At 50.6% G+C, this 25,495-nt stretch overlaps 1 protein-coding gene across 1 annotated transcript; it reads left to right on the forward strand.

The window, feature by feature from the left end:
- The first annotated feature begins 1,893 nt into the window (after positions 1-1,893).
- FAM167A (family with sequence similarity 167 member A) lies at positions 1,894-24,025 on the forward strand. The gene is made up of 3 exons (XM_041480883.1): positions 1,894-2,015; positions 9,440-9,983; positions 21,350-24,025. The coding sequence occupies exons 2-3, from the start codon at positions 9,606-9,608 to the stop codon at positions 21,611-21,613; spliced, it is 642 nt and encodes a 213-aa protein (XP_041336817.1). The 5' UTR covers positions 1,894-2,015; positions 9,440-9,605; the 3' UTR covers positions 21,614-24,025.
- Positions 24,026-25,495: the final 1,470 nt, after the last annotated feature.

The following is a 25,495-nucleotide window of genomic DNA, read 5'->3' on the forward strand; positions in this document are numbered from 1 at the left end:
TGCAAAACCTCATTCCAGCAAAAAATCAGGCTTGGATCTGTGTGTTTCCAAGGATTCAGCAGTCTTCTGGAAAAGCTCCTGTGCCCAGGGATGCTGTGGGAACTGGCAGTCTCTGGAGCCCTGCGGGCAACAGAAAGGATTCCTTGTGTCTGAGGAAAAGAAAAAAATACTGAGCCATAGGTGTGGACAGTGCTGGTGTTTCACAGGTTTATTTTAACTGATCACACCTAATTTCAGGTGTCCATTGCAGGTGGTTGGTGTTAGAGCATCACCAGCGGGAGCAGCATTCTTCTTCAGCAGCTCCCCACCAGTGTTTTTCTGGATGAAGAAAACTTATCCAAGATAAATCCAGGCCAAAAAGCATTCAAACCCATGGACTGGCTTCAGAGGGATGTGGCTGCAGCCTTTCACTGCTATCTTATGGCAGCTCATTTGAAATCCATTACGCAACCGAATTAAAAATAAACATTTACAGGAGAGGGAGCGGGTGACAGTGTGTGGTCTGTTCCTGCGAGGAGACAGACAGACAGACAGACATCCAGCCTTGGAAGCAACACCTCTGCTGTAAACTCACCCTGCTAGACCTGGGCTCTGGCCCTGAGGCCAACTGACCCTGTCTGGCCACGTCGCTGTGATTCAACGCTCCTGGCTATCAAATCTGGGTGGCTGAATCCAATTTGTTTGTCAGGAAGGGGCCCCAGTCATGGTCATTTCCAAGCCATGTCCTGGGATTGCTCATCCCACACCAAAATCAGGTCAGGGGCTGTTTCACCCTGTGCCTCTCTGTTCCCTGGTTCTGCTTGGTTCATGGGCACAGACGCAGTTTTGATTTGGATGAGATGCTGCTGAAAATGTTGAACCTCCACGTGCTTGATGGACCAGGCTCTGCTCTGTGGGACCCAGCAACAGGATAACAGGAATGGGCAGGAACTGATGCCCAGGAAATTCTACCTGGAACGAGGAAGAACTTTCCTGTGCAGTGACTGAGCACTGAACAGATTGTCCAGAGAGAGAGTGGAATCTACTCACTGGGGATATTCCAAAATTATCTGGATACAACCCTGTGCCCTGTGCTCTGGGATGGGGAGGCTGGACTAGCTGACCCACTGTAATCCCTTCCAACCTGACCGCTCTTGGGATTCTGGGGTTCCTTTTGCTGCTAAAAGCTGCTGTAGGTCTTTGTCAGACAATTTTAACATGCAGCCAACAGCTCTTCCATCTCCCTTGGTGCCTCTCCATCATCATCAGCCTTCAGGTGCCTCCCTGCAGCACAGTGAGAGCTGATCACCAGGCTGAGTTTGCATATGCAGATCTGAAATCTGACAAAAAATGGATGCTAGCAAAGCAAAAAAAAAAAAAAAAAAAAAAGAAAAAAAAAAGGAAGGCAAAAAAAAAAAAAAAAAAAAAAAAAAAAAAAAAAAAAAATTGAAAAATATTTGCATTTTCATCAGAAATGTGGAAATGCTGCTGTTCATTCTGAGGCTGCATTGCTGCATCCAGGGCACCCCCCTTCTCTGCACTCCAGGCTTCCAAACCCTGTGCAGGCACAGCCTCTGAATTACTGTGGGGGTCTGGGGTACTCCTGACATCGAAGGGAGGTGGGAAATCCCACCTCCATCCCTTCCATGCTGGAATTCTGGAAGGGGCTGTAAATCTCCCTGTTGCCTTCGCGGGGGGGCGGGGGGGGGGGTGGTTCAGGCAGGAGAAGGGAAGGGTGAAAAAAAGGAATAAAAAGGCTCTGAAGGGGTTTCTCTCACAAACGCTGAATGTGGGAAAAAAAAAAAAAAAAAAAAAAAAAAAAAAAGAGCCCCCTAAAGGAAAAAAAAAAAAAAAAACCAACCAAAAACAAACCAACCGCCACACGCGCAGATTTCTGAAGCGAGACACAGAGGAGGAGGATGAGACAGACACCGGGAGGCACTGGTGACACCGCTCTGCAAACACCAAGTTGGGGACCCGAGGTGCAAGGAGGGAGCCAAGATGTCCGTGCCATCCCCTCTCTGATTCCAGCCCCGGTAAGTTTGATGCTGGTGGTGGCTGGGGGGGGGACAGAGCCACCCTGGGGACACCCAGCACGGGAGCTGTCGGAGAGCTGCCCGCGGCTGGAGGGGACCCCAGGAGCAGCACAGAGGGGTGATGGGGACCCCACCGAGCACCAGCTCAGCACCGGGGTCTGGCGAGCCGGTTCTGCTGTGGCGGGGCTGGGGTTTGCAAAGTGTCCCCCCTGCCGCAATCTCCTGCCCCGCCGACATTCCCTGGAGATGGCCGGCACGGTGGCTCCCCATTGACTGGGGATGTCTGAATCCTCCTTTCCCGTGATGTTTGTGGATTTTGCTCTCAGCCGGGAGCAGCGTGGGGCTTCTCACCGGCTCCAGGAGGATTTTCCCGCACAGGGTGAGGTGTGACAGGGGACAGGCTGCCCGGGTTTCGGGACAATCACCTGTTGCTCCCTCTGCCCCCAGCCTGAGAGGTGCAGGAGCCCTGGAAACCTTTCCAAACCTGGAATGGTTTGTGGGTTTGTGCAGTGCAGACATGGTGGGATGAGCGTGGTGGCCTCGCAGGGCGTAGCTACCTCGGGTTTTTGAATCAGGCACCGTGCGCTGAGCAGAGCAGGTTTCCACCTGCGCGGGTCTGGCCCTCGCAGCTCACCTTTACACCGAGGAGAGGGGGGAAAAAAACCCCAGCCAGAACTTCTTCAGAGCCCTTTATAACAGCTTGGGGCTAATTGTTAAAATAATAGCGCCAGCCCGCACCCCTCCCAGCACGAGTGTTTGTGCAAGCCCAGCCCGAACGCCGCGGGTGTTGCACACCAGGGCAGCATCCCCATCCCGCAGCCCGGACCGCTCCGCTCCGGGCGGGCTGGCACCTCTCCCACCGCAGGCACCTCTCTAAGGACACCCCTCCCTGCTTCCCTGCCATGCTCCCCCTGTTATTCCACAATCCTGCACCCTCCGGAGCTTTTTCTACATCGGAGACCTCGGCGGAGGCGTGGGGGGAGGTGGGAATGGATGAAAACCAAGTTCCTGGCTTCCAGCGGGGAGCTGTGCCCAGCTGATTCCTCTGGCTTTGTCTGCTCGTCCCCTGTATCCGAGGAACTCCCCACTTTCCAGCGGGAACGAGCCTGTTTTGGCTGCCGTGGGTTTGCTCTGTGCCAGCCATCATTTCAGCACACGGGAGCTGCTGCTGGTTTTTGCATCCCAGCTCTTCTCTGCCTTCAAATTCCCATTAAATCACCCCCATCCTTCATGGGGGGTGGGTGGGGGGGTGTCTGTACACCACAAAAATCCAGCAGAACGGGAGGAATCCGGCTTCTGCCGGGCTCTGGGCTTGCAACAGCCCCGCAGCCATTAGGTGTTTGCAAAATGTAGCAGAGACACTGCAGGGAAAAAGAAAAAAAATAAATAAAAATAATCAGCCTCAGAGCAGCGTAGCCCTTCTGGGGGGAGGGAGAGGAGGGTCTGTTTGCAACCAGCTGATCTTAAATGATATTAAATCCCACAGTGCAGCTCAGCACTGGGAGAACACCAGTCTGAGGACAGAGGTTGGATGATCACGGTTTGGATAATTGGATGGGACAGGGGGCATGTAAAGGGGATTAGGGGGTCACCGAGGGGCTGACCCCGTTCCCCTGATCATGTTAACTTGGAGCCTGGGGGTCTCCAGTGGGAGCTGGCCCTGGTGTTGTACCTGCAGGGGCTGAGCTCGGTGCTGGGCAGATTGGAGCTCAACAAAACAAAAACAAAAAGGTTAGGTTGGTTTTTTTCTTTCTGAAAACACACCCTTGCATGCTGGATCTGGGGGAAAAAAATAGCTCCCCATACCAGTCTCCTGGGAAGAGAGCATTTCTCAGCCTGCCCTGGCTCATTCCCAAGGAATCCCAGCCCTTTTCATTACCCTGGGCACACGGGCACAGAGGTCCCTGCCTCTCCTTGCTGAAACGTGGCTGTGCCTGGGGTGGCAGTGGGGAAAAAGGGGTAACAACCAGCTGTGCCAAGCCACAGGTCCTTTGGGGGTATCTCTGGGAACAGGTTGGCTGTGTGACTTCCAAGATCAGCTCCAAAACCTGTCAGGAGCCTGGGGCAGTAAGCGCAGATGAAACCCTTGCCCATGACCCATGGCTCCACAGAGCTCAGAACACAGAGGGTGGACATGGTGACTTCACCAAGAGCCTGAAAACTTGCCTTTGCTTCTGCTCCTCAATCCTTTTCCTCCTAAAAGGAATCCCACCTGGCTTGTGCTCATGGGTTGTAAGCATTGACCCTGTTCAGCTCCCCAGTTTGCATCTCCTTCCAGCTGACTGGAAGACTGGTTTGCTGGAATGCCAAATACTTCTTCATGCAGGATTTCCACACAAAGCCTAGAAATCTGCTGATCTAGGGGAGCCTAACCGGTCTGAAAATGGAGCTGCAAGGGTCCCTCTGAAGCAGGCAGCAGCCTCAGCCCTGCTCCCTCACCAGAAGCCTGCTAGAAGCTGTGTGGGGCACGCAGGAGGGATGAGGTGTAGTCAGGCAGGAAGGTGCAGATGTGTTTACTGAAACAGGTTCTGACTCTGCTGGTGATGCTGGAAATCAGCCAGGGAGAAGTGCCTTGGGGCAGGGAGTGCAAACTGGTCCCCTCTAATCTCACAGAATCACAAAATGGTTTGGGCTGGAAGGGAGGCCCCTTCCATAAATCTCATCCACTCCTCCCATGGACAGGGACACCTTCTACATCCCAGGTTGCTCCAAGCCCTGTCCAACCTGGCCTTGGACACTGCCAGGGCTGGGGCAGCCATCTCTGCATCCCTCCACTCCCCTGGTGGATTTTCTGCAGCAGCCACTGCTCTCCCCTCCTCCCTTGCAATGTTCAGGCTCTTTCTGGAGGCCATTTGGGCAGAAGGATGTGCTGGAGCAAACCCTCATCTTGCTCCAGGTCATATGTGATTGGAAAGCCCCTCTTTTTCCCTTTTCCCCATTTTTCTGTGAATGCCATGTCCACATCTATGCCTTTAATGCCCATTTTGGTCCCATCAGTGCTGTCATTTTTCCATGGAGAAAGGAACAAGCTCACAGACAGGAGTGTGGCCAGAAGGTCTCCATGGGCACCGTGCTGTGTCACTGAGGGCTCTGCCATGACTCCTCCATGGGCAGAGCCCTTTCCATCCTGTCCCGACCATCCTGAGCAGGCAGAGAGCATCTGATCCTGACAGCACCAATTCCAGCCCTGGAGCGTGTCCTGGCTCCTCAGGATCAGACAGCTCTTCCTGCTGCTGGGATTTTGTCCTTTTGAAGGGAGGGCAGTTGAAGGTCACTTTGGGACCAGGCTGGTTTTCTGCAGGAGAGGATTTTCAGCTGATACAGAAAACGATTGGGTGGGTAAACACTGAGTAATAAAATCCAGGAAAGCCAGTTCTCCTCAGGGTCGGTGGGGTAGCTGGGGATTTGTTCTCCACCTCTGCAGGACCCTTGTGCAGAGCCAGCAGGATGGGGGGGCTCTGGCAGGGTGAGGAACCCCCAGCTCACCAAACCCACTCAGCACAGCAGTACTCTGCTGACAGAGCTCATTCTGGCGTGGGGAAAGGAATGAGTGATGTGCAACCACTCTGAAAGGGAAGCACCAGCTCCAGGGAGCTGCAGTGTTGATCCTGATGAGTGTCTCCTTCCCTCACCCCGTTCCTGAGCCCTCTGAGTCTCTGCTGCCCTGAGGATGCTCCAGAACATCCATCCACCTCCGTGAGCAGCCAGAGTCCTCCCTTACTCCATTGCTATGGCAACCCCGTCTCACGGGCATCTCCTCTTCTCTGCCCCTCTCCCAACCTGCAGCAGACACCCAGGGGGGGTCAGAGACCTCCAGGGGGGTCAGTCACTCCCACCCCATCCCTGTGTCATGGCTGTGCATGGAGGGAGGCAAACAGAACTCTCCCTGCACACCAGGCACTGTCCCCCACCTCGGTGTTCCTTCATCCCACTTTCCAGGCTCAGGGTCCTCCTCTGCTGCTGGGAGCTGCAGAGCTGGATGGTGATGCTGGCAGGTTGGATTTACTCCAGGGGTTTCAGGTAGGAGCAGGGGGTATCTGTGTGAGCCCTGTGCAAACCTTCTGAGCAAATGCTCAGGGGAACCACATCCCAAACTCCATGGATCACAGGGGGTTCCCCTGCACCCACTGGAGTGTGAGCACAAGCACTCAGATGAGACCTGGGGACACCAGAGGTGAATTCTGAAAACCCTCAGAGCTTTTTCCCTGAAGGCCATTTGCATGGACTGACTTCTCAGTGAGAGGGAAACTGAGGCACAAAGGGCTGAGGTGCTTTTTGAAGGTCATTCACAGCCTGAAGCACTGCCTCTGCCCTGTTTGCTCCATGCCAGAAGTGTCATCCGTGGTGTGTGTGGGCAAAAGGGCTTTTGTCAGCTGAGCATTTGTCTCATATTGAGGCTTTTTTATCTTCCCAGCCTCCAGAGGAGTAGAATTCCTCTAACACAGACTCCTGCAGCCACTGCTGCTCCTCTGCAATAAGAAATGGTGTTAGAGGAACCCAGAGTCCACCAGGAACAGTGAAGGAAGAAGAATAATTTGCTCCCCACAGCTCCTCCTTGGCTAATTGTTGAACTCCCAGTTTAACATTCCTATTATTTCTCCATCCTAGGCTGGTGCTTCTGCTGATCCCTTGGGGTAGGTCAGTTGACTTCTCCAGTGGAAACCTAACACAAGAAAGAAATTAAAGTGTTTTTTGTTGCTGCCTCAGTTGCTGCTGTGTTCTGTGCTTTCAGGATTCATCTAAGGGAAGGGGGGAACCCCTGAGCAGAGGTTCTTAGTGAGGTGTGAGCAAACCCTCACCTTGTTTCGGGGCTGAACTCGTTACCCCTAATTAGGAGTGGCACAAACTCCCTGTGGCAGGTGTGATAATGAGACAAATCAAGGATTAATCACTTAAATCCCCTCACACAGGCCAGCCCAGGGGGAGCCAAGCCTAGGGCAGGGAAACTGGGAGGATGTGGATTTGAGCCAGAGGCAGGCTTGTTCCTGGGAATTTGGTAACTCTCAGGGTTTTTGTTACAGCACAAGGGCGTTTTTCTCACACTTACAACTTTCAGATCTCTTTCTCCACAGCAGGTCTTTAAGCCAAATCCAAGATATTGATAGGAAATTAGAGGTGGCTCGCTTCTGTCACTTTGGAGTTCGGACAGGCTGAGGAATGCTGCCAATTTAGGGGGTGTCCCTGCAGAGGGAATGAGATGTTTCATGTTACACGAGAGAGAAAGTGAAGGATGGGCTGAATCAATGCTGCTTTTAGGGTAGAAAAACCAAATCTCCTCCAAAGCTGCTGGGAGTTATGGTGACAGGGAGGGGGAGATGACAGCAGGGTTGTGACAAAGGGGATGCTCCAAGCTGCTGTTCTGTTTTCATGCTCCAATGCTCTAAATGTTAAGTGAGCTGTGCCCAGGGCTCAAATACCAGGGGCCATTGCCACCCTGAGGATTCCATACAAGCTGAAAAACAGGACAAAAGAGTTTGTGTGGCGCTCTGTTTTGTAGCTGTGGCATTCAGAAAATGATAAAAATATGATCTTTGCTGGGGATTAGCAAATCCAGAAGCCCAGTGTGAAATTGCAGCAGACTCTTGGACTGCTGGGTTTGGGCCACCCTCAGCAATCTCCACAGAGGTCTCATAGGATAGAGAAAAACGCTCAGAAACGAGGTCTTTAGAGTCATTACTTGTTTTCCTTTATTGATCTGGGGAGGCTGGAGCAGGAGGGAAGGTAAATTCATTGACATGCCCTGAGCCCTGCAGAGCACCCTTCCACCAGGGCAGCCCACTGCTTTCCCTTCTCTTTTTCAACAGAAGAAGGAAAATTGTTGCTGTTCCAGGCACGAGAGCTGTTGGCTTCAACCAGCCAGGGTGCCTGTGTGTGCTCCCTCTCCCAGTAAAACTCTCATTAACATAAATAGGAGCAGGAAGGAGAGCACAACATGACTAATCCTCCACCCCCACACTGTCTGTGTGTACACTCACAACTCCTCCTTCAGCTCATGTGCCCCCCACACAATTGTTGGGATAAGTCTTGCTCTCACTCAGTGTTTATTTTAAACTGAATCTTCTTACTCAAAAGGTTGGAGAGGCGTAATTATGGTCTGGATTTCAGAGCTGCACATGCCTTTGTGGAAATGGCAGGGAGAAGGATGGCTGAGTAACTCTAGGAAGCTGCACACATCCTGCCTGGTTTTCCAGGCACCTCACCAGGCAGGCAGAAAAGTATTTTGTTTTGTGCCTGACGTTCAGAGGAGAGCTCTGGATCTATTCCTAGCTCAGCTATAGATGAGCACACGACCTTGAGAATGTCTTTATCTGATCCTGCTGGCAAATGAACACGGAAGCTGCCTGAGCTTAACTCTTGAGGAGTTCTTTGCCCTTCCAGGTCCCAGGGTTTGTCAGACCAGCTTTGGGCACAGCTTCCATGAGTGCTGGCAGGAGGAGAAGTGGGGAGGAAGCTCCTGGCTTCTCTCTGCTGCTGCTCCTGGGGGTGTTTACAAGGGACCACTCCTACTGGACAAACTGGACGTGGCCAGAGATGGAAACCACAGTCCAAGTGTCCCTGGGTGTCTGAGCCCAGGCCATGCCAGCACCACAGTTAGTTCCTCCCCTGGCTGGGACCATGTTCCTGGCTGGGGCCAGTGGGCCAGGAGGGAACTGAATCCTCAGGCTGCAGCTTTAGCAAACCCAGAACTAAACCCAGATCTTAAACTGGAGGGGAGTGTGGTGTGGGGAAGAACGAGTCCCTTTTTCCAGTTCTCCTTTTGACTCAAACTCTTGGGAAAACTTTGGGTTTGCAGAATCACAGAATGGCTTGTGGGAAGGACCTTAAACACTCCACCCCCTGCCATGAGCAGGGACACCTTCCACTATCCCAGGTTGCTCCAAGCCCTGTCCAGCCTGGCCTTGGACACTTCCAGGGATCCAGGAGCAGCCACAGCTTCTCTGGGCACCCTGTGCCAGGGCCTCCCCACCCTCACAGGGAAGAATTTCTCCCTGATATTTAATCCAAACTTCCCCTCTTTCAGGTTGTCCTATTTCATCTGGGCCTGATTTGCCCAGATGGGGAAATGTGGGTTTGCCAGGCAGAAGATCAGCAAAAGCAGACAGCCCAACATCCAGCAGCAGCCACTGCTGTCTCCAGAGGACTTTGGGGTCTGAGAATGTCTCCTGGCCTCCTTGGCCACCCTTCTGTGGCCCCTGGAGTTAAGATTGGAGGTGTAGGTAACCAGAGCTTTGCTAAAAGCCAGAGCCTGTCTGTTCCTGCCCCAGAGCACTCAGATAACTGAGGTGAGGTCACCCTCCCCTGCAGCACCTTGGCACTGAGCCTCTCCCAAAACCCTCACTCCCCTGTTCCAGCAAGAGCTGTCTCACTTTCCTCACTCCCTTTTCCTTCTCAAAACCAATCTTTTTTTTTTTTCCTTGTTCTAGGTGTTCATTCAAGGCTGGTTTGGTGCTTGAGGAGGGGCCCACACCTCAGCTGTCCTCCAGGGAGCTGTGCTGAGCCCCTCGTGACACCTGGTCAAACCTTGAGCGTTCTCAGCTCCATCCCTGGTCCTTTCCAGCCCACCTCTATGCCTTTGGACTGCCAGACAGGATGTCTGTGCCCCAAATCCAAATAGAAGAGGCTCTGGACAGCATGGATGCTGGCTCTGGGGGGGTTCCTCCTCCTGATGATCACCTGAGGACCCTCAAGGCATTGACAGAGAAGCTGAGACTGGAAACCAGGCGCCCTTCCTACTTGGAATGGAAGGCAAAGCTGGAGGAGCAGGCATGGAAGAGCCCCCAGTCAGAGGGAGACAGGGAGGACGAGGCCACCAAGGCCAAAAAGACCCCAGGGGAGACTGTCCCCATGAGGAAAGTGCAGCTGCACCTCAACGGGAGCCCTGCCCAGGACAAGGGGACTGTCACCTCAGGGAGGATAGGTGGCTTTGAGAGCATCGACGAAGCTCTGACGTGGCTCAGGAAGGAGCTGGTAAGTGATTGCCTGTCCCTGTTAGCATAAATTTTCAAGAGGGATAAAAATGAAAGAGTGGGGAAACTCCTTGTTGCTACCTGCCTTCAGCCCCAGGTGGAAAGGCAACAATCAATCCTTGTGTTTTTCATCACTCATTGTATTTTCCATCACTCATTTTGTTTTCCACACCTGGCTCTTCCAGGCCCATCCTCTGTTGCTTTATTTCTTTATTCAAACCCAGTTCACATTTCAGTCATCCCCCCATCCCAGCCTTGGGCCCTGTCTCCCACATCTGTTTATTTCTGGTGGTTATGTGCTGGATATTTCACAGAAAAGGAGGGAACAAAAATGCTTTGTCTTTTCTAGGAACCTGTGCTAGGAAAATCCAGAGAGCCAGGGCTGGAATTCATCTTTTCTCTGTCACTTTGCTCTCATGGTTTTTGGCACAAATTTATCCTGATCCTGACCCAGCTCCCAGCCGAGCTCAGGAGTCAGCACAGCCTTGGGATAATTCCCAGGGGGATGCACCAATCCTGACAGAGCTCAAGAAATGTTTGGAAAACACTCTCAGGCACATACAGTGATTTTGGTGTTGTCCTGTGCAGGGCCAGGAGTTGGACTTGATGAAGTTTGTGAGTCCCTTCCAGCTCAAGGTATTCTGTGATTCTCTGGAGGTCGATAGGATGGGCATGTCCCTGACAGGGCAGCTGGAGACTGAGCTCAGGTGCTCTTCACAAGAGTAGAAGCAATCAGACACCAAAACCACACTTCCCTTCTCCTCACTGGCATGAAAATTCTTTATTACTTGGCCCAAAACACTGGAAGTGACTCATGACACGTGGCTTTGTTTCTGTTGCCCAGTTGGAGTTGTGCCTGTGAGTCCCAGCAGGAATATTTGCAACAGGGGCTGGGACATCACTCGTGGCCAACATTTGTGAAGATGTTCCTGTGCAGACACTTTGTTTTTGAGAAGCACTGAAATCTTTGAGGAAAGCTTCTCACAAAAATTAATAACAGTTTTAAAGATTTCTTTGTGACTTTTGCTTCAGATAACATTGATTTGTCGACTTTCTGTTGCTGCATTCTCCCAACTCCACTGGTCCCCTGAGGATTTATTTACAGAGGTGGCTCTGGATATTGCACTTTGGTGACTTGGTTTCTTAGGATCCTGCTTTCAGGAATTCAGGACTATTAGGAACAGCTTTGAGATGATCCCCTACAACCCCTCAGTGCTCTGGAGAGCCTCAGCTCCAGATCTGTGACCTGAATCTGGGTGTAATCTTAAATTCACACTTGGTGGAAACCCTGAATCTCAAGATGATCAAAGAGAGTAAGAAGCAGATTTTCTTTCTCAGAACCCTGAATTTTAAAAGATTTGGGGTTTCCTTTCAATCTCTGCCCATGATGGAAGTACAAATTGTCTCAGAGTCTGATTCTACCCCTTAAACTCGGGTGTGGTATCTAAACCACCATCTGTCAAAAACTGAAAGTTTGAATTAAAGACGAGAAAAGGCCAAGCAAACCCTAATTGTTCCTCACTTTCCATTTCCCAGCCACTTAATAATACCGGTCTCTGCTGGATCTGGACATGACTGGCAATTTAGAACAATTTCCCCAAAAGAGAGAGCAATTTTTTGACTGACCACAGGGTGAAATAGCTGAGCTGGAGGCACGAGTGTGGGTAAGAGCTGCCAGCAGGCAGAGGGAGCACAGCCAGGCCATCCCATCACATGGTGCTGGAACCAAAAGGTGCATTTCACATTACATTTCAAGGGTGAAAAGCAGTTTCTTGTCAAATAAAGGAACAAGCTTCCAAAGATCCCGACACAGACAAGATTTTTCCTTGCCTTTCCTCATGCTGTGGTAGCAAAGACATCAGGAAGGTTCCACAGCGGAATGAAGCCCAGAAACCAACCAGATCCTGGGCTGACCCCCCAGTGTGGGCAGCAGGGGACAGGGGAGGGGGGATTCTGCCCCCTTTGTCTCTCTCAGGTGAGACCCCACCTGCAGAGCTGACCCAGCACAGAGAGGAGCTGGAGCTTCTGGAAAGAGTCCAGAGGAGGCACCAGGATGATCAGAGGGATGGAGCAGCTCTGCTGGGAGTAAAGGCTGAGAGGGCTGGGGTTGTTCAGCCTGGAGAAGGCTTTGGGATGAGCTAATTGTGGTCTTTCAGTTCCTGAAGGGAGCCTACAAGAAAGATGGGGAGGGACTTGGGACAACAACCTGGAGGGACAGGACACAGGGAATGGCTTCCCACTGCCAGAGGGCAGGATTAGATGGGATATTGGGAAGGAATTCTTCCCTGTGAGGGTGGAGAGGGCACCCAGAGAAGCTGTAGCTGCCCCTGGATCCCTGGAAGTATCCAAGGCCAGGCTGGATGGGGCTTGGAGTGACCTGGGATAGTGGAAGGTGTCCCTGGATGGTGGAAGGTGGAACAAGATGAGTTTTAAGATCCCTTCCCACCCAAACCCTTCCATGATTCTGTGATCCCACAATGTGGTTATTTAGGGTCTGTAGGGTTCACCTAGCCAATGAAGGGACAAAAGCTGGTGAATGTGGAGATTCTTTCCATGCAGGAAAGAAGTGCAGCAGCCCTGTTCTTAGGGAGTGAAATGCAGAGTGTGCAGCTCCATCACCCCCAACCCTCAGCACAGCTCCCAGCGTGTTCAGGCTGGGTTGTTTCAACAGCATCACCCTGGAATGGTTCTGGCTTGTCCCAGGGAGCTCCTGCCAAGCACTTGGAGCTTCAGGAGTTTGCACATGCTGGGGACTGTTCCCATCAGGCAATTTGTACAGGACCACCCAGGTTTGGTTTAACTCTATCCCAGCCAAAACAGCAGAGTCAGGAGAGTAAATTTGGTACTATCATTGAAGGGTTTAGGGCGGGAAAGCCCTTTAAGATCATCGAGTCCAGCCACTCCCCACCACTGCCAAGGCCAGCACTAAACCATGTCACCAAGCCACTTCCACACAGCTTTCAAATCTCTCCAGGGATGGGGACACTTCCACTGCCCTGGGCATTGTGCCAGGGCTGGAAAATCCTTTTGCTGAAGAACTTTTTTCCTAATATCCAATTTAAACCTAGTTTGGTGTAACTTGAGGCCATTTCCTCTTGCCCTATCTCTCGTCACTCCCAATCCACACAAAAGTCATCATCTGACACTGCAAGGAATTTTCCTCCATGTCTTCAGAGTCTGCACAGATTTGACTTCAGCCAGGTTCAGGCTGCTCACGTTGAGAAGCGAAGCAAAAGACAAACCCAAGGTTTTATTGTCCATCTGCTTTTCTGGGCTTGTCACCCCACGTGACCCGTGCCAGGTCCAGGTTTGTGGGACTGACACAAACCCACAGAGCCTCAGCCAGCCACGCCAGCCGGGCCCTGCTGAGAGCCTGGCCCCGAGGAGCTGATTTATTCAGACATGCAAACTGCTCTTGTTTTTGTGCTGAGAGGCTCTGTGGAGGTGCAGGAGCAAATTGCAGCTCTCAGCTCGTGCTGAGCTGCCCCGGGGCTGGAGTATTTCCCTCCCCAGCTTCTCCTGCCTCTTCTCTGCCCTTGTGCTTGCCTTTGCACTGTCAAGTGTGGCAGATCCTCATCTGTGCTGAGAGCAAAGCCATCACCAGCCCAGGGATGGTGACAGACTCGAGGACTGGAGGGGTCACACTTTGCTCTTTGCTTCTGAAATTTGCCAGGTTTTACAAGTTATAAAATTAAGCACTCAAAGTTCTCTGCCTCCTAAGTATGGCTAAAGTACAGCCCTGTGAATAGGGACATCTTAGAACAGCTCTAACTTTGTCCTTTTAGGAAAACTGAGTTTTCTATCTCAAATTCACCAGTTTGGCACTGAAATCTGAGGGGTGTGAGCCAGAATGCAGGAAAGACTTGAAAAGGAAAAAAAATGTCTGATGGGCCCTCCTGGGAAATCATAAAACACCTGTGTCCTGTCAGCCAGATTTGTAAAAATTAAATATTAAGCACTTTTGTTTCCATTTAGTGTACTCATATTGGCTGAACAAGTGCTTGAGTGAATTTGAACAATGATGCAACACCGAATTTCCTCATTATGAGGGTGGGGAGGCCCTGGCACAGGGTGCCCAGAGAAGCTGTGGCTGCCCCTGGATCCCTGGAAGTGTCCAAGGCCAGCTTGGATGGGGCTTGGAGCAGCCTGGGATAGTGGAAGGTGTCCCTTCCCATGGCAGGAGGTGGAACAGGATGAGTTTTAAGGTCCTTTCCAACCCAAACCATTGTGTGACTCTGTGACCTCTGCTGTTAAATTGCTGAAACTAGGGAAGAGTTTAGGATTTATTATGGAACAGGACCATACCCAAGGGTCAGTTTGGTGCAGCCAGTGCTTTGGGGAGAGAGGGAGCCAACACAGCCTAAACAACACTGAGGAAGAGTGAGATTTGGGACCCATGACATGGTCCAGCTGGCAAAGAAAGCTCTCCTGGTGGTGGTGGAGAGCTCCCAGGCACTCCAGAAGGATCTGGGATAATTCACTTGGGGCTGTGAGTTGCACCACAAGGGCGTGAGCACCTAAAATTAGCCATGACAGCGTGGCATCTGAGCTCCTCAGAAGAAGCCCCAGACCAAAACACAGACAGTGTGGGCTTGTCTGAAGGGTTGGGCAAGGATCTGACAAGTGGCCTGTGCTTCTTTGTGCTTGCACTCAGGACAGTGCCAATTGACATTTCAGTTTCTTTTGATCTTTTGGAAATAAAAAGGGCTGGCCCTGTGGGAGCAGCTGCTTCTCCACAGACCATTCCCCTGAGCTTGATGGACCAGGCTGGGACTTCATCCATGGGATTCTTCTCTTTTGGGAAGAGAGGGAAATATCAAAGAACTCCTCATCTCCATGCCTCGAGGTGCTGCCTGCTGAAAATCCCCCAAAAGCAATGCAGAGAAAAGATAGGTTGCTCTAAATGGGAAAATTATTGGTCTTCCTGTCTGTTGAAGGCAAAATTGAAGGCAGTTGCTTGTAGCTATTTAGGATGAGCCACCTAGACTGGAAATCAGGAAAGAATACATCCGGAGCTTTCTCTCCCTCATCCCTGTTAAACATCCCTGGGAGACTCTGAGGCTCAATCCAAGCAGAAAATTCTCCCTAGGTTCATAAGATCTGGTGGTCCAGCTTTGCATTTAATCCAGCAGTTGCTTTACTGCCAGGAAGGGCTTGAGTTTTGTTCCCCCTTCCAGCCTGGGAAGTTCAACCTGGCATCTTGTCCTTTCCAACAACATTCCCCACCCATGCTGGTGGGACACAGCTGGGGCTGGGTGTGCAGAGAGGGGCAGAATGTGTTAAAATGTTGGTTTTCATGAGCAAGACACACCTAAGGCTCTTCCTGCCCTGGCCATGAGAGGATCAAAGGAAATCCAAAGCCTGGCTTCTGCTGGATGCTCACCACGGATTTCTCCAGGATGCTGCATCCGTGTGTGGGATCCTGCTGCTGCCTCACACGGATAAACTGGAGTGTGGAGTTACCTCGTGGGTGAACTCTGCAAACCAAAAACCCCACGGCTTCCCGTGGTGTGGCCCCTGTAATCCCATTATTCATTGCCAGGCAGCTTTGTGGGCTCTGCTGGCCTGACAACGCTGCTTTTCAAGGGACATCACTCATCCTTTCCAGTGATTGTTTGGTCCTCAGCATGGGACAGTGGAATGGCTTTAGTATTTGTGCAGAGCCTCTGGGAAAGGGAAGGAGAAGGAGGATTTCTGGGTTCTGGCTGAAATTCCGCTAAATATTCTGGGAGGGTTTGAACAGAGCAGTGTTTAATGGGGCGACTCCATGGATGCAGGGCAAGGGGTTTGCATCTCAAGCCAAGCCCCAGGGATGAGTGTGGGGAGTGAGAGTTCACGCCCTGCAGAGCAGCTCTGTTTTCATGCTCCACCCTCTGCCCAGCTCTCACCCCTCAGAGCTGCCTCCACAGGACCTGTCACCAGGCAAGGAACTCCCAAGCCCTTGGGAAGACAAGGCAGCCTTCCAAGGAGCACAGGCAGTGACAGCTCTCACCCCATCTTCCATCTCCTCCTTGTGCACATCATCCTCTCATTGAAACATGGAATTCTTAAGGCTGGAAAAACCCTCAAAGATCATTGACTTGAGCTCTCAACCCAGCACTGCCAAGGCTGCCACTAAACCATGTCCCCAAGTGCCACATCCACATGGTTTTAGTCAGCCACTGCCAGGCTTTGTTCCTTATCAGGCCAGCTTGGATGGGGCTTGGAGCAGCCTGGGATAGTGGAAGGTGTCCCTTCCCATGGCAGGAGGTGGAACAGGATGAGTTTTAAGGTCCTTTCCAACCCAAACCATTGTGTGACTCTGTGACCTCTGCTGTTAAATTGCTGAAACTAGGGAAGAGTTTAGGATTTATTATGGAACAGGACCACCCCCAAGGGTCAGTTTGGTGCAGCCACTGCTTTGGGGACAGAGGGAGCCAACACAGCCTAAACAACACTGAGGAAGAGTGAGATTTGCTTTCCAACCCAAACCATTGTGTGACTCTGTGACCTCTGCTGTTAAATTGCTGAAACTAGGGAAGAGTTTAGGATTTATTATGGAACAGGACCACCCCCAAGGGTCAGTTTGGTGCAGCCACTGCTTTGGGGACAGAGGGAGCCAACACAGCCTAAACAACACTGAGGAAGAGTGAGATTTGGGACCCATGACATGGTCCAGCTGGCAAAGAAAGCTCTCCTGGTGGTGGTGGAGAGCTCCCAGGCACTCCAGAAGGATCTGGGATAATTCACTTGGGGCTGTGAGTTGCACCACAAGGGCGTGAGCACCTAAAATTAGCCATGACAGCGTGGCATCTGAGCTCCTCAGAAGAAGCCCCAGACCAAAACACAGACAGTGTGGGCTTGTCTGAAGGGTTGGGCAAGGATCTGACAAGTGGCCTGTGCTTCTTTGTGCTTGCACTCAGGACAGTGCCAATTGACATTATAGTTTCTTTTGATCTTTTGGAAATAAAAAGGGCTGGCCCTGTGGGAGCAGCTGCTTCTCCACAGACCATTCCCCTGAGCTTGATGGACCAGGCTGGGACTTCATCCATGGGATTCTTCTCTTTTGGGAAGAGAGGGAAATATCAAAGAACTCCTCATCTCCATGCCTCGAGGTGCTGCCTGCTGAAAATCCCCCAAAAGCAATGCAGAGAAAAGATAGGTTGCTCTAAATGGGAAAATTATTGGTCTTCCTGTCTGTTGAAGGCAAAATTGAAGGCAGTTGCTTGTAGCTATTTAGGATGAGCCACCTAGACTGGAAATCAGGAAAGAATACATCCGGAGCTTTCTCTCCCTCATCCCTGTTAAACATCCCTGGGAGACTCTGAGGCTCAATCCAAGCAGAAAATTCTCCCTAGGTTCATAAGATCTGGTGGTCCAGCTTTGCATTTAATCCAGCAGTTGCTTTACTGCCAGGAAGGACTTGAGTTTTGTTCCCCCTTCCAGCCTGGGAAGTTCAACCTGGCATCTTGTCCTTTCCAACAACATTCCCCACCCATGCTGGTGGGACACAGCTGGGGCTGGGTGTGCAGAGAGGGGCAGAATGTGTTAAAATGTTGGTTTTCATGAGCAAGACACACCTAAGGCTCTTCCTGCCCTGGCCATGAGAGGATCAAAGGAAATCCAAAGCCTGGCTTCTGCTGGATGCTCCCCACGGATTTCTCCAGGATGCTGCATCCGTGTGTGGGATCCTGCTGCTGCCTCACACGGATAAACTGGAGTGTGGAGTTACCTCGTGGGTGAACTCTGCAAACCAAAAACCCCACGGCTTCCCGTGGTGTGGCCCCTGTAATCCCATTATTCATTGCCAGGCAGCTTTGTGGGCTCTGCTGGCCTGACAACGCTGCTTTTCAAGGGACATCACTCATCCTTTCCAGTGATTGTTTGGTCCTCAGCATGGGACAGTGGAATGGCTTTAGTATTTGTGCAGAGCCTCTGGGAAAGGGAAGGAGAAGGAGGATTTCTGGGTTCTGGCTGAAATTCCGCTAAATATTCTGGGAGGGTTTGAACAGAGCAGTGTTTAATGGGGCGACTCCATGGATGCAGGGCAAGGGGTTTGCATCTCAAGCCAAGCCCCAGGGATGAGTGTGGGGAGTGAGAGTTCACGCCCTGCAGAGCAGCTCTGTTTTCATGCTCCACCCTCTGCCCAGCTCTCACCCCTCAGAGCTGCCTCCACAGGACCTGTCACCAGGCAAGGAACTCCCAAGCCCTTGGGAAGACAAGGCAGCCTTCCAAGGAGCACAGGCAGTGACAGCTCTCACCCCATCTTCCATCTCCTCCTTGTGCACATCATCCTCTCATTGAAACATGGAATTCTTAAGGCTGGAAAAACCCTCAAAGATCATTGACTTGAGCTCTCAACCCAGCACTGCCAAGGCTGCCACTAAACCATGTCCCCAAGTGCCACATCCACATGGTTTTAGTCAGCCACTGCCAGGCTTTGTTCCTTATCTTTATTTTCTAGAGGGCTTTGCCTTCCAGCTTGTGTGAAATCAAACAGATTCCTCAAAAGAGGGAAAACAAGAACCAGTCAAAAAATGTAAAGCTGGTTTGCAAGAGAAAGAAAGCACCTATAACTCACAGCTCTTTGCACAATGGCCTCATAATTCTCTTTTAAATGTTGTTGGTTTGTGGGGTTTTTTTTTTTTTTTTTTTTTTTTTTGGTTTTTTTTTTTTTTTTTTGACAGCAGAGGCTTTTTTAATCCCACATTCTTCCAAATATTCAATGAAAGCCTTTGTTGGCTTTTCTTAGGTAACTTGATACACCAAGAAGAAAGAATGACCCAGGGTCACTTCAATAACACCTGTGATCACCTCCTGATAAAATGTCAGCATTTGTTGTGAGACAGGGCAAAATATCAACAGAATAGTTTTGTTGTTTTTGGTTTGTTTTTTTTTTTTTTTTTTTGTAACTCAGGTGGAAGAATAAAAACTGCCAATTGGCATTGCTCTGCTGGGGGCACAGGTTATGAGGTCTGAGAGGAAATAGTGAGGTTTTTTTGATAAAGGTAATTTACCACAACCCTGCCAACAATTTGAGAGAGATTTCCTGAGAGAGAGAGAGAGAGATTCACTCAGAGGTTGGTACAAAGGTGACTTAATCCTCTCCAGACAGCCAAGCTGGAGTCTTATTGCTGTCTGGGAGCATCAGGCAAGGTCCTCCAGGATGTCTCTGTAGTGTCAGAAAATCATAGAATGGTTTGGGTTTGAAGTGATTTAGGTATTAGAAAATAATTCTTCCCTGTGAGAGCGGTGAGGCCCTGACACTGGTTGCCATCCTTGGAAGTGTCCAAGGCCAGGCTGGATGGGGCTTGGAGTAACCTGGGATAGTGGAAGGTGTCCCTGCCCATGGCAGGGCTTGGAACTGGATGAACTTCAAGGTCTCTTCCAACCCAAATTATTCTGGGATTCTCTGCTTGCCTGGAGGAGGAGGGATTATGGAAAAAGCTAAAGCAACCCTGAGGCTACTCTGGTTCACACCCTCCTTGCAGCAACCCTTGGAAAGGGGTCATGGAAAGGTCTCATGTAGGAATATCAGGGTCTCTGTGGGGTCTCTCAAGGGGAACTTTCCTTCCTCCCTTCCCTCCTGCATCTTCTTGGACAAGCCACCAGGACAGGAATAATTTACCCATTCCCCAGAGCTGTGTCTGTACCCACAAACTGAGCAGCTCTTTTTCAGGCCTGGAGGGAAACTGATATGGTCTGATCACATCCATGCTGCTAAAATCCAGGAAATGGAAATTTATGCCAAAATGTAGAATCACAGTCCTAGAACTGGCTGAGTTGGAAGGGACCTTGGAGATCACCCTGTTCCAACCCCTTCTAGTGAGCCTGTTCAACTTCTTTCCCACCTTCTTTTCTTTGTAGCTTTTGTGGTTTTGTTGCTTTTCTGTGAGGAGGGAAGTGGGGTGGGAAGTGGGAATTGTCTTGATTTGCTTTTCCAGCCCTGCCTTCCCCTGTTTGCCAGGCTGATTCCCACACCAAGTGTTCACTCCTTCCTTCACTACCCACAGCATCCTGTGGCAATGAATTTTCTTAATTATGAGCTAGATTTTTTTTTTTAATAAAAGACCTCTTTCCTTTCATTACTTATGAATCTTCCACCTTCCAAAGCCAGGTACCAGGGGAGAAAAAAATACCTCCAAAACACTTAGATCATTAGCTTGGAGGTTGTAGTTTTCTGTCCTGGGGGAAACCATGGAGGTCCCATCCTGAGAGCCACTTCAAATTACTGAGATAAAATAAGCCACAAAGGAGGTGGACTCTGTCATGGACCAGCTCTGATTTATGCAGGCTAGAAACCCGGGTTGAGTATTTGGGGATCAGTTATTTGGTGTTCTTTTAATTGGTCCTTTCCACCTCTAATTGCTCTGTCTCCCTGTGGCTGCTGCCTTATGAGCAAAATTAATTTGGGCTTTGTTTAATGTTGAAATGGAGGCTCTGAAGCCTGACAGATACCCAAGCCAACAGCCTTGGCACAGCTTTGATTCCACTTTCCTGGTGCTCCTGAAAACAAGAGCAGGCACAGAATTTCTCGATTGTTAAAAATTCCCCATCCTGAGCTGGTATTTTTTTGGGATGCATTGCTGGCTTGGAAGATCCCTGTCTCCCTCACAGATTGAGCACCTATAGGTGAGTTCACAGAATCAGCTAGATTGGAAAAGACCTTTGAGATTGAGTCCAACCTATGACCTTGTCAACCAGACCACGACACATTCAACCTTTTTTTAAACACCTCCAGGGATGTTGACTCTATCACCTCCCTGGGCAGCCCACTCCATGCCAAATCACCCTTTATATAAAGGACTTTTTCCTAATGTCCAGCCTGAACTTCCTCTGGAGAAGCTTAAGGCTGTGTCCACTCATCCTCTTGCTGTTCCCTGGGAGCAGAACCTGACCCCCACCTCGCTGCACCTTCTGTCGGGAAGTTGTGCAGGGTGATGAGGTCTCCCCTGAGCCTCCTTTTCTTCAGGCTGAGCCCCCACAGCCCCTCCTTACCAGGGCTAGTGCTAGAATCACAGATTCATAGAATAATGAGGTTGGAAGAGACCTCTAAGATCATCGAGTCCAACCTATGCCCTAACACCTCATCTAGACTATAGCACCAAGTGCCCTGTCCAGTCTTTTTTTAAACACATCCAGAGATGGTGATTCTACCACCTCCCTGGGAAGAGCATTCCAGTACTTTATTATTATTATTTTTTCCTAATATCCAACCTATACCTTCCCTGACGTAGCTTGAGCTACGTCAAGCTTCACCAGCCTTGTCGCCCTTCTTGGCCGCATTCAAGCACCTCAACATCCTTCCATTCCCCGTGATCCCGGTGCAGCCTCGAGCAGGGAGGCGGGGAATTTGCCACTAAAACCCCTCTTCCCTCCCTGTTGCAGGCAGAAATGCGCCTGCAGGACCAGCAGCTGGCCAGGCAGCTGATGCGGCTGCGCAGCGACATCAACAAGCTGAAGATCGAGCAGACGTGCCACCTGCACCAGCGCATGCTCAACGATGCCACCTACGAGCTGGAGGAGAGGGACGAGCTCGCCGACCTCTTCTGTGACTTCCCTCTCGTGAGCTCCTTCAGCCTCTCCACGCCCCTCAAGCTCATCGGGGTCACCAAGATGAACATCAACTCCCGCCGGTTCTCGCTGTGCTGAGCGGGATGGGGGGAAGGAGAGGAAAGGATGGGGGAGAAGGAGGGAGAGGGCTCTCTCTGCCTCGTGGCTGGGTGAGGAGAGGCCAAGGAGGAGCAGAGGGAGCGGGAGCAAACAGGGAACCTGCAGCTGGTCTTGGTGGCAGAGTGGAGATTGGCACTGGAACGGCCTGGGGATGCTCGTGGGGAAGGCAGGACCTGCGTGGAAGAAGCCTGGAGAGCATCCAGACCCAACACACGCACTCAGCTCCTTTGCCAAGTCCCTTCTTCTCCTCTGCCTCCCACAGGACGCAGCTCGGTGTGGGTGGTTGTGCTCAAAAATCAAAGGAGGGGTCAAAAATCAGCCACAAAGCAAAATCCCTCTTTCCTTCCCCTTCCCCTCCTCCCAGGCTGGAGCAACATTGCTCTCCTCCATGGATGTCCCCTTTGGCACCAGCCCCCAGCCTCTGCTGCTCCAAGTGTGGGATCCATGGGGATCAGTGGGAAGTTGATTTCCAGTGGGAAGGAGCCAAGCAAAGGACTGTGGGTTAAATGGTACCAGCCCCAAGAAGTGGTGAGAAGATGTGTTTTTTGGATTGCTCCGTAGAGTCCAGGGCACTACAGCTTCATTTTGCCTGTGGTATAGATTATGGACTCAGCATGGGCACATTCAGAGATTCCAGCTGACCAGAAGTCTCCTGTGTGCCCTGGAAGTCGTACCCAGAGCAATACACATTTCTGATCCTGTTGGATCCTGTTGTCAGCCACAAGACACCCTGTGGTTCACCCTGAAAACAAGGAAATGCTGTACCCAAGACGTTTCCTGTCAGAGAAATCCCCAGGCTGACAACCCCCAACAGCAGCACCAGCAAACCCTGGATCCTCTGTAGCCACACACATCCATCAGAGAGAGGGACTTCAAGAGGAGAAAGGGGACTTTCGGGTAATGAACTCAAAATGGGACTTCAAATTAAAGGGAAAAATTGCTGTGATGAGCTTTGGATCTGCAGCAACAGAGGGGGTTCCCTCCCTGCCCAGCAGAATGTGAGATGGATGCTGTGTTTTCTTGCCTTTCAGTGCACACAGCTGCCTGTACCTGGCACGGGGGGCAGAGACCTCTGGTGCTGCCCAGCAAGGGACTCCAAAGGTCTTGCCGTGGTAATTTTGGGACACCTGGCACCCAAGGCAGTGCAGATCAAGCATGGATGCCTTCAGGCTCTCCCTCTTGTGCCCACCCCACTCGTGACCCTGTCAGAGTGGAACAATCCTGCTCATGGTGTCCCTGCCCATGGCAGGAGGGCTGGAATCAGATGATCTTTATGGTCCTGTCCAACCCAAACCATTCTAGGATCTCAGCCCATCTCTGCTCCTCCCTACATGCCCGAGCAGGAGCAGCTCTTGGCTGAGCAGACCTGGCTGTGCCCAAGGCCTGGGAAGGAGCAGGAGGAGCAATCCCACTGCTCTGGAAGCTGTGGCTGTGTCGATGTGCCTGTAGCTGTCTGTGAGCTCTGTGTGTGTGTGTGTCAGTCGCTGTGTGTGTGCATCTGAGCCCGCAGGACGCCTCTCCCGGGAGGCTCCGGGCTGGGTTCGCGCCTTTGTTCTGAAATGTGACAGGAACCAGGATCTGGTGAGACTCCGACGTGCCTGGGAGGATGCAAGGAGGCTTCCAGACCTGGGGTTCCACAGGAAGCTTTAGGTTGGTGCAGAGAAGACAAATAATTCATGTGCCTCCAGAGGTCTGCATGGTAGGGATGAATCAAGGGTTTCCCAGATGGGGCTGGGGACTCTGAGCTGAGATCAGCCCTACATCCCCACAACCCCTGGGTGGTGCCTCCCCATCCACTCCAAAGCTCCCTGAGTATCTTTTCTTTCTGCTAAGGAAGGAGGAATTTTAGGCACCAGAGCTTTATCTATACCATCAGCACCACGCCTGGGTGCTGAATCTTGTGCTCCCCAGGTGAGGAAAGTTTATTTTGGGTTGTGACCAGACTGTCACTTGTCCCTCTGGACAAAACAACCAGCCATGGTGCCATTCAGTTTACTAGGAACAGCCTTACTTCCCCATGGACATCTTGGAAAAAAACCCCCACCTCATTAAAGTTCTTATTTGTTTACTTTTTTCATAAAAATAAATCACTTTGTGTCCCACACGTTGATTTTCAGAGGCGTTTTCAATCAGAAGATGGAAATGATGGGTTTTCCTTGAAAATAATGCCTTGGAAAGGGGGATTGGTTCCCTCTAGGGTCAAATGGAGTTGAGTACAGGGTGGGCCTGCCTTTGGGCTCTTGTCTGGTAGCCAAAACAGGGGTTAATTCAAGCACAGTCTTCATGGGTCATTACACGTGGCATTAGAAAATCAGACGTCTGGGTTCCAGACATGTATTTTCTGCATTAAGGGGGAAGAAGGATGGGTGTAACTGCCAGCTGTTTGTCGAAATGCACAATTTTTTAATTATAAAACCTCTGTCTGTATTGATTTCTGCCTCTGGTCTCTCACTGCGTTGGGGAAGCACCAGGATGGTGTGTTCCAGGATTACAGGTGTGGCAGGTTTTTTCCTGGCAGGTTTTTGTATCCGCTCAAGCCCATCAGCTCCACCTGGCAGTCGAGGAGAGATGGGAAGAAAATAAGGTTGGAGCACGTATGGTGTGTTTGGACAAAAACCTATGGGAAAGAAAGCAAAACAAAACAAAAAAAACCCCAAAACAAACAAACAAAAAAAAAAACCCCAAAAAACCCCCCCAAAAAAAAGTTATATGCTAGTTAGCCACTGAGAGAAAAGTGGGTCTTCTCTCTCTTAAAAGATATCAGGCACTTAAAAGATATCAGGCTAAGGAGGAAAAATAAATAGAAATAGATCTGATTTTTGCTGAATTTTATTTAAAATTAAAAGTCACCCAATTTTTGGGTCAGATTTGAGAAACATGAGGACAGGTCATTGCTCCCATCACAAAATTCCCAGACAGGAGCCTGCAGGTCTCAGCTGTCCACAGTGAGATGATTCAAACCCTCGAGTGTTGGTTCCTCTGCTATGGCTTAGAGTCACATTCCCTTTCCCAGATGCCTGCAGAGAAAATCTGGTGGAAATCAAGGTTGGTTCTGATGAAGTCCATCCAAAAAATGCTCCTTTGTAGACCAACAAATCAAAGCTGCATCTCCATCTGGAGCACCAGTGGCTGCTGCTCCATCTCTTGGAAGCAGGAATCTTCTGGGCACTGATTCCAGTGTTGTCCTCAGCCACCCAGCAATGAGACACGTTGCTCATGAAATAGAAGAGCCAGTTTGAGACTAATCCATGGGAATAATTGCATTTTTAATTGGGGTGGCCAAGCTGGAGGACCATGGATTTCTCCAGGCTAACTGGATGATAAAATTTCAGATTATTTTTCCTAGCCCCGAAAAGCTCAATGCAAATTTTAAAGGGGGGAACTAGTCTAGCATTTTAATTGTATAAGCTTTGCTTTTACTCAAAATTTAAATACATCACTTACAATTTTTTTGCTTAGGAGGAAATTGTTCCCTATGAGCGTGGGGAGGCCTGGCACAGGGTGCCCAGAGAAGCTGTGGCTGCCCCTGGATCCCTGGAAGTGTCCAAGGCCAGGCTGGATGGGGCTTGGAGCAGCCTGGGATAGTGGAAGGTGTCCCTGCCCACGGCAGGGCTTGGAACTGGATGAACTTTAAGGTCCCTTCCAACCCAAACTGTTCTGGGATTCTGTGATTCTGCAAAAATAGTTTTAAAAATTTTAAATTACAGCTGAGACATTAACACTTCATTTTCATTCAAACATTGTTTTGCTGTTAACTGTTAAATTTTTTTCCTTGAAGGAGCCTGAATAAAACTTTTCCACTTTCTCTTTTTCAGCTAGACCCAATCCCTGAAGTTTTAGTCAATCCAAAGCTCTACATTT

This window comes from Pyrgilauda ruficollis, unplaced genomic scaffold, assembly GCF_017590135.1.
Source record: "Pyrgilauda ruficollis isolate IOZ18807 unplaced genomic scaffold, ASM1759013v1 scaffold54, whole genome shotgun sequence".
Taxonomy (NCBI): Eukaryota; Metazoa; Chordata; class Aves; order Passeriformes; family Passeridae; genus Pyrgilauda; species Pyrgilauda ruficollis.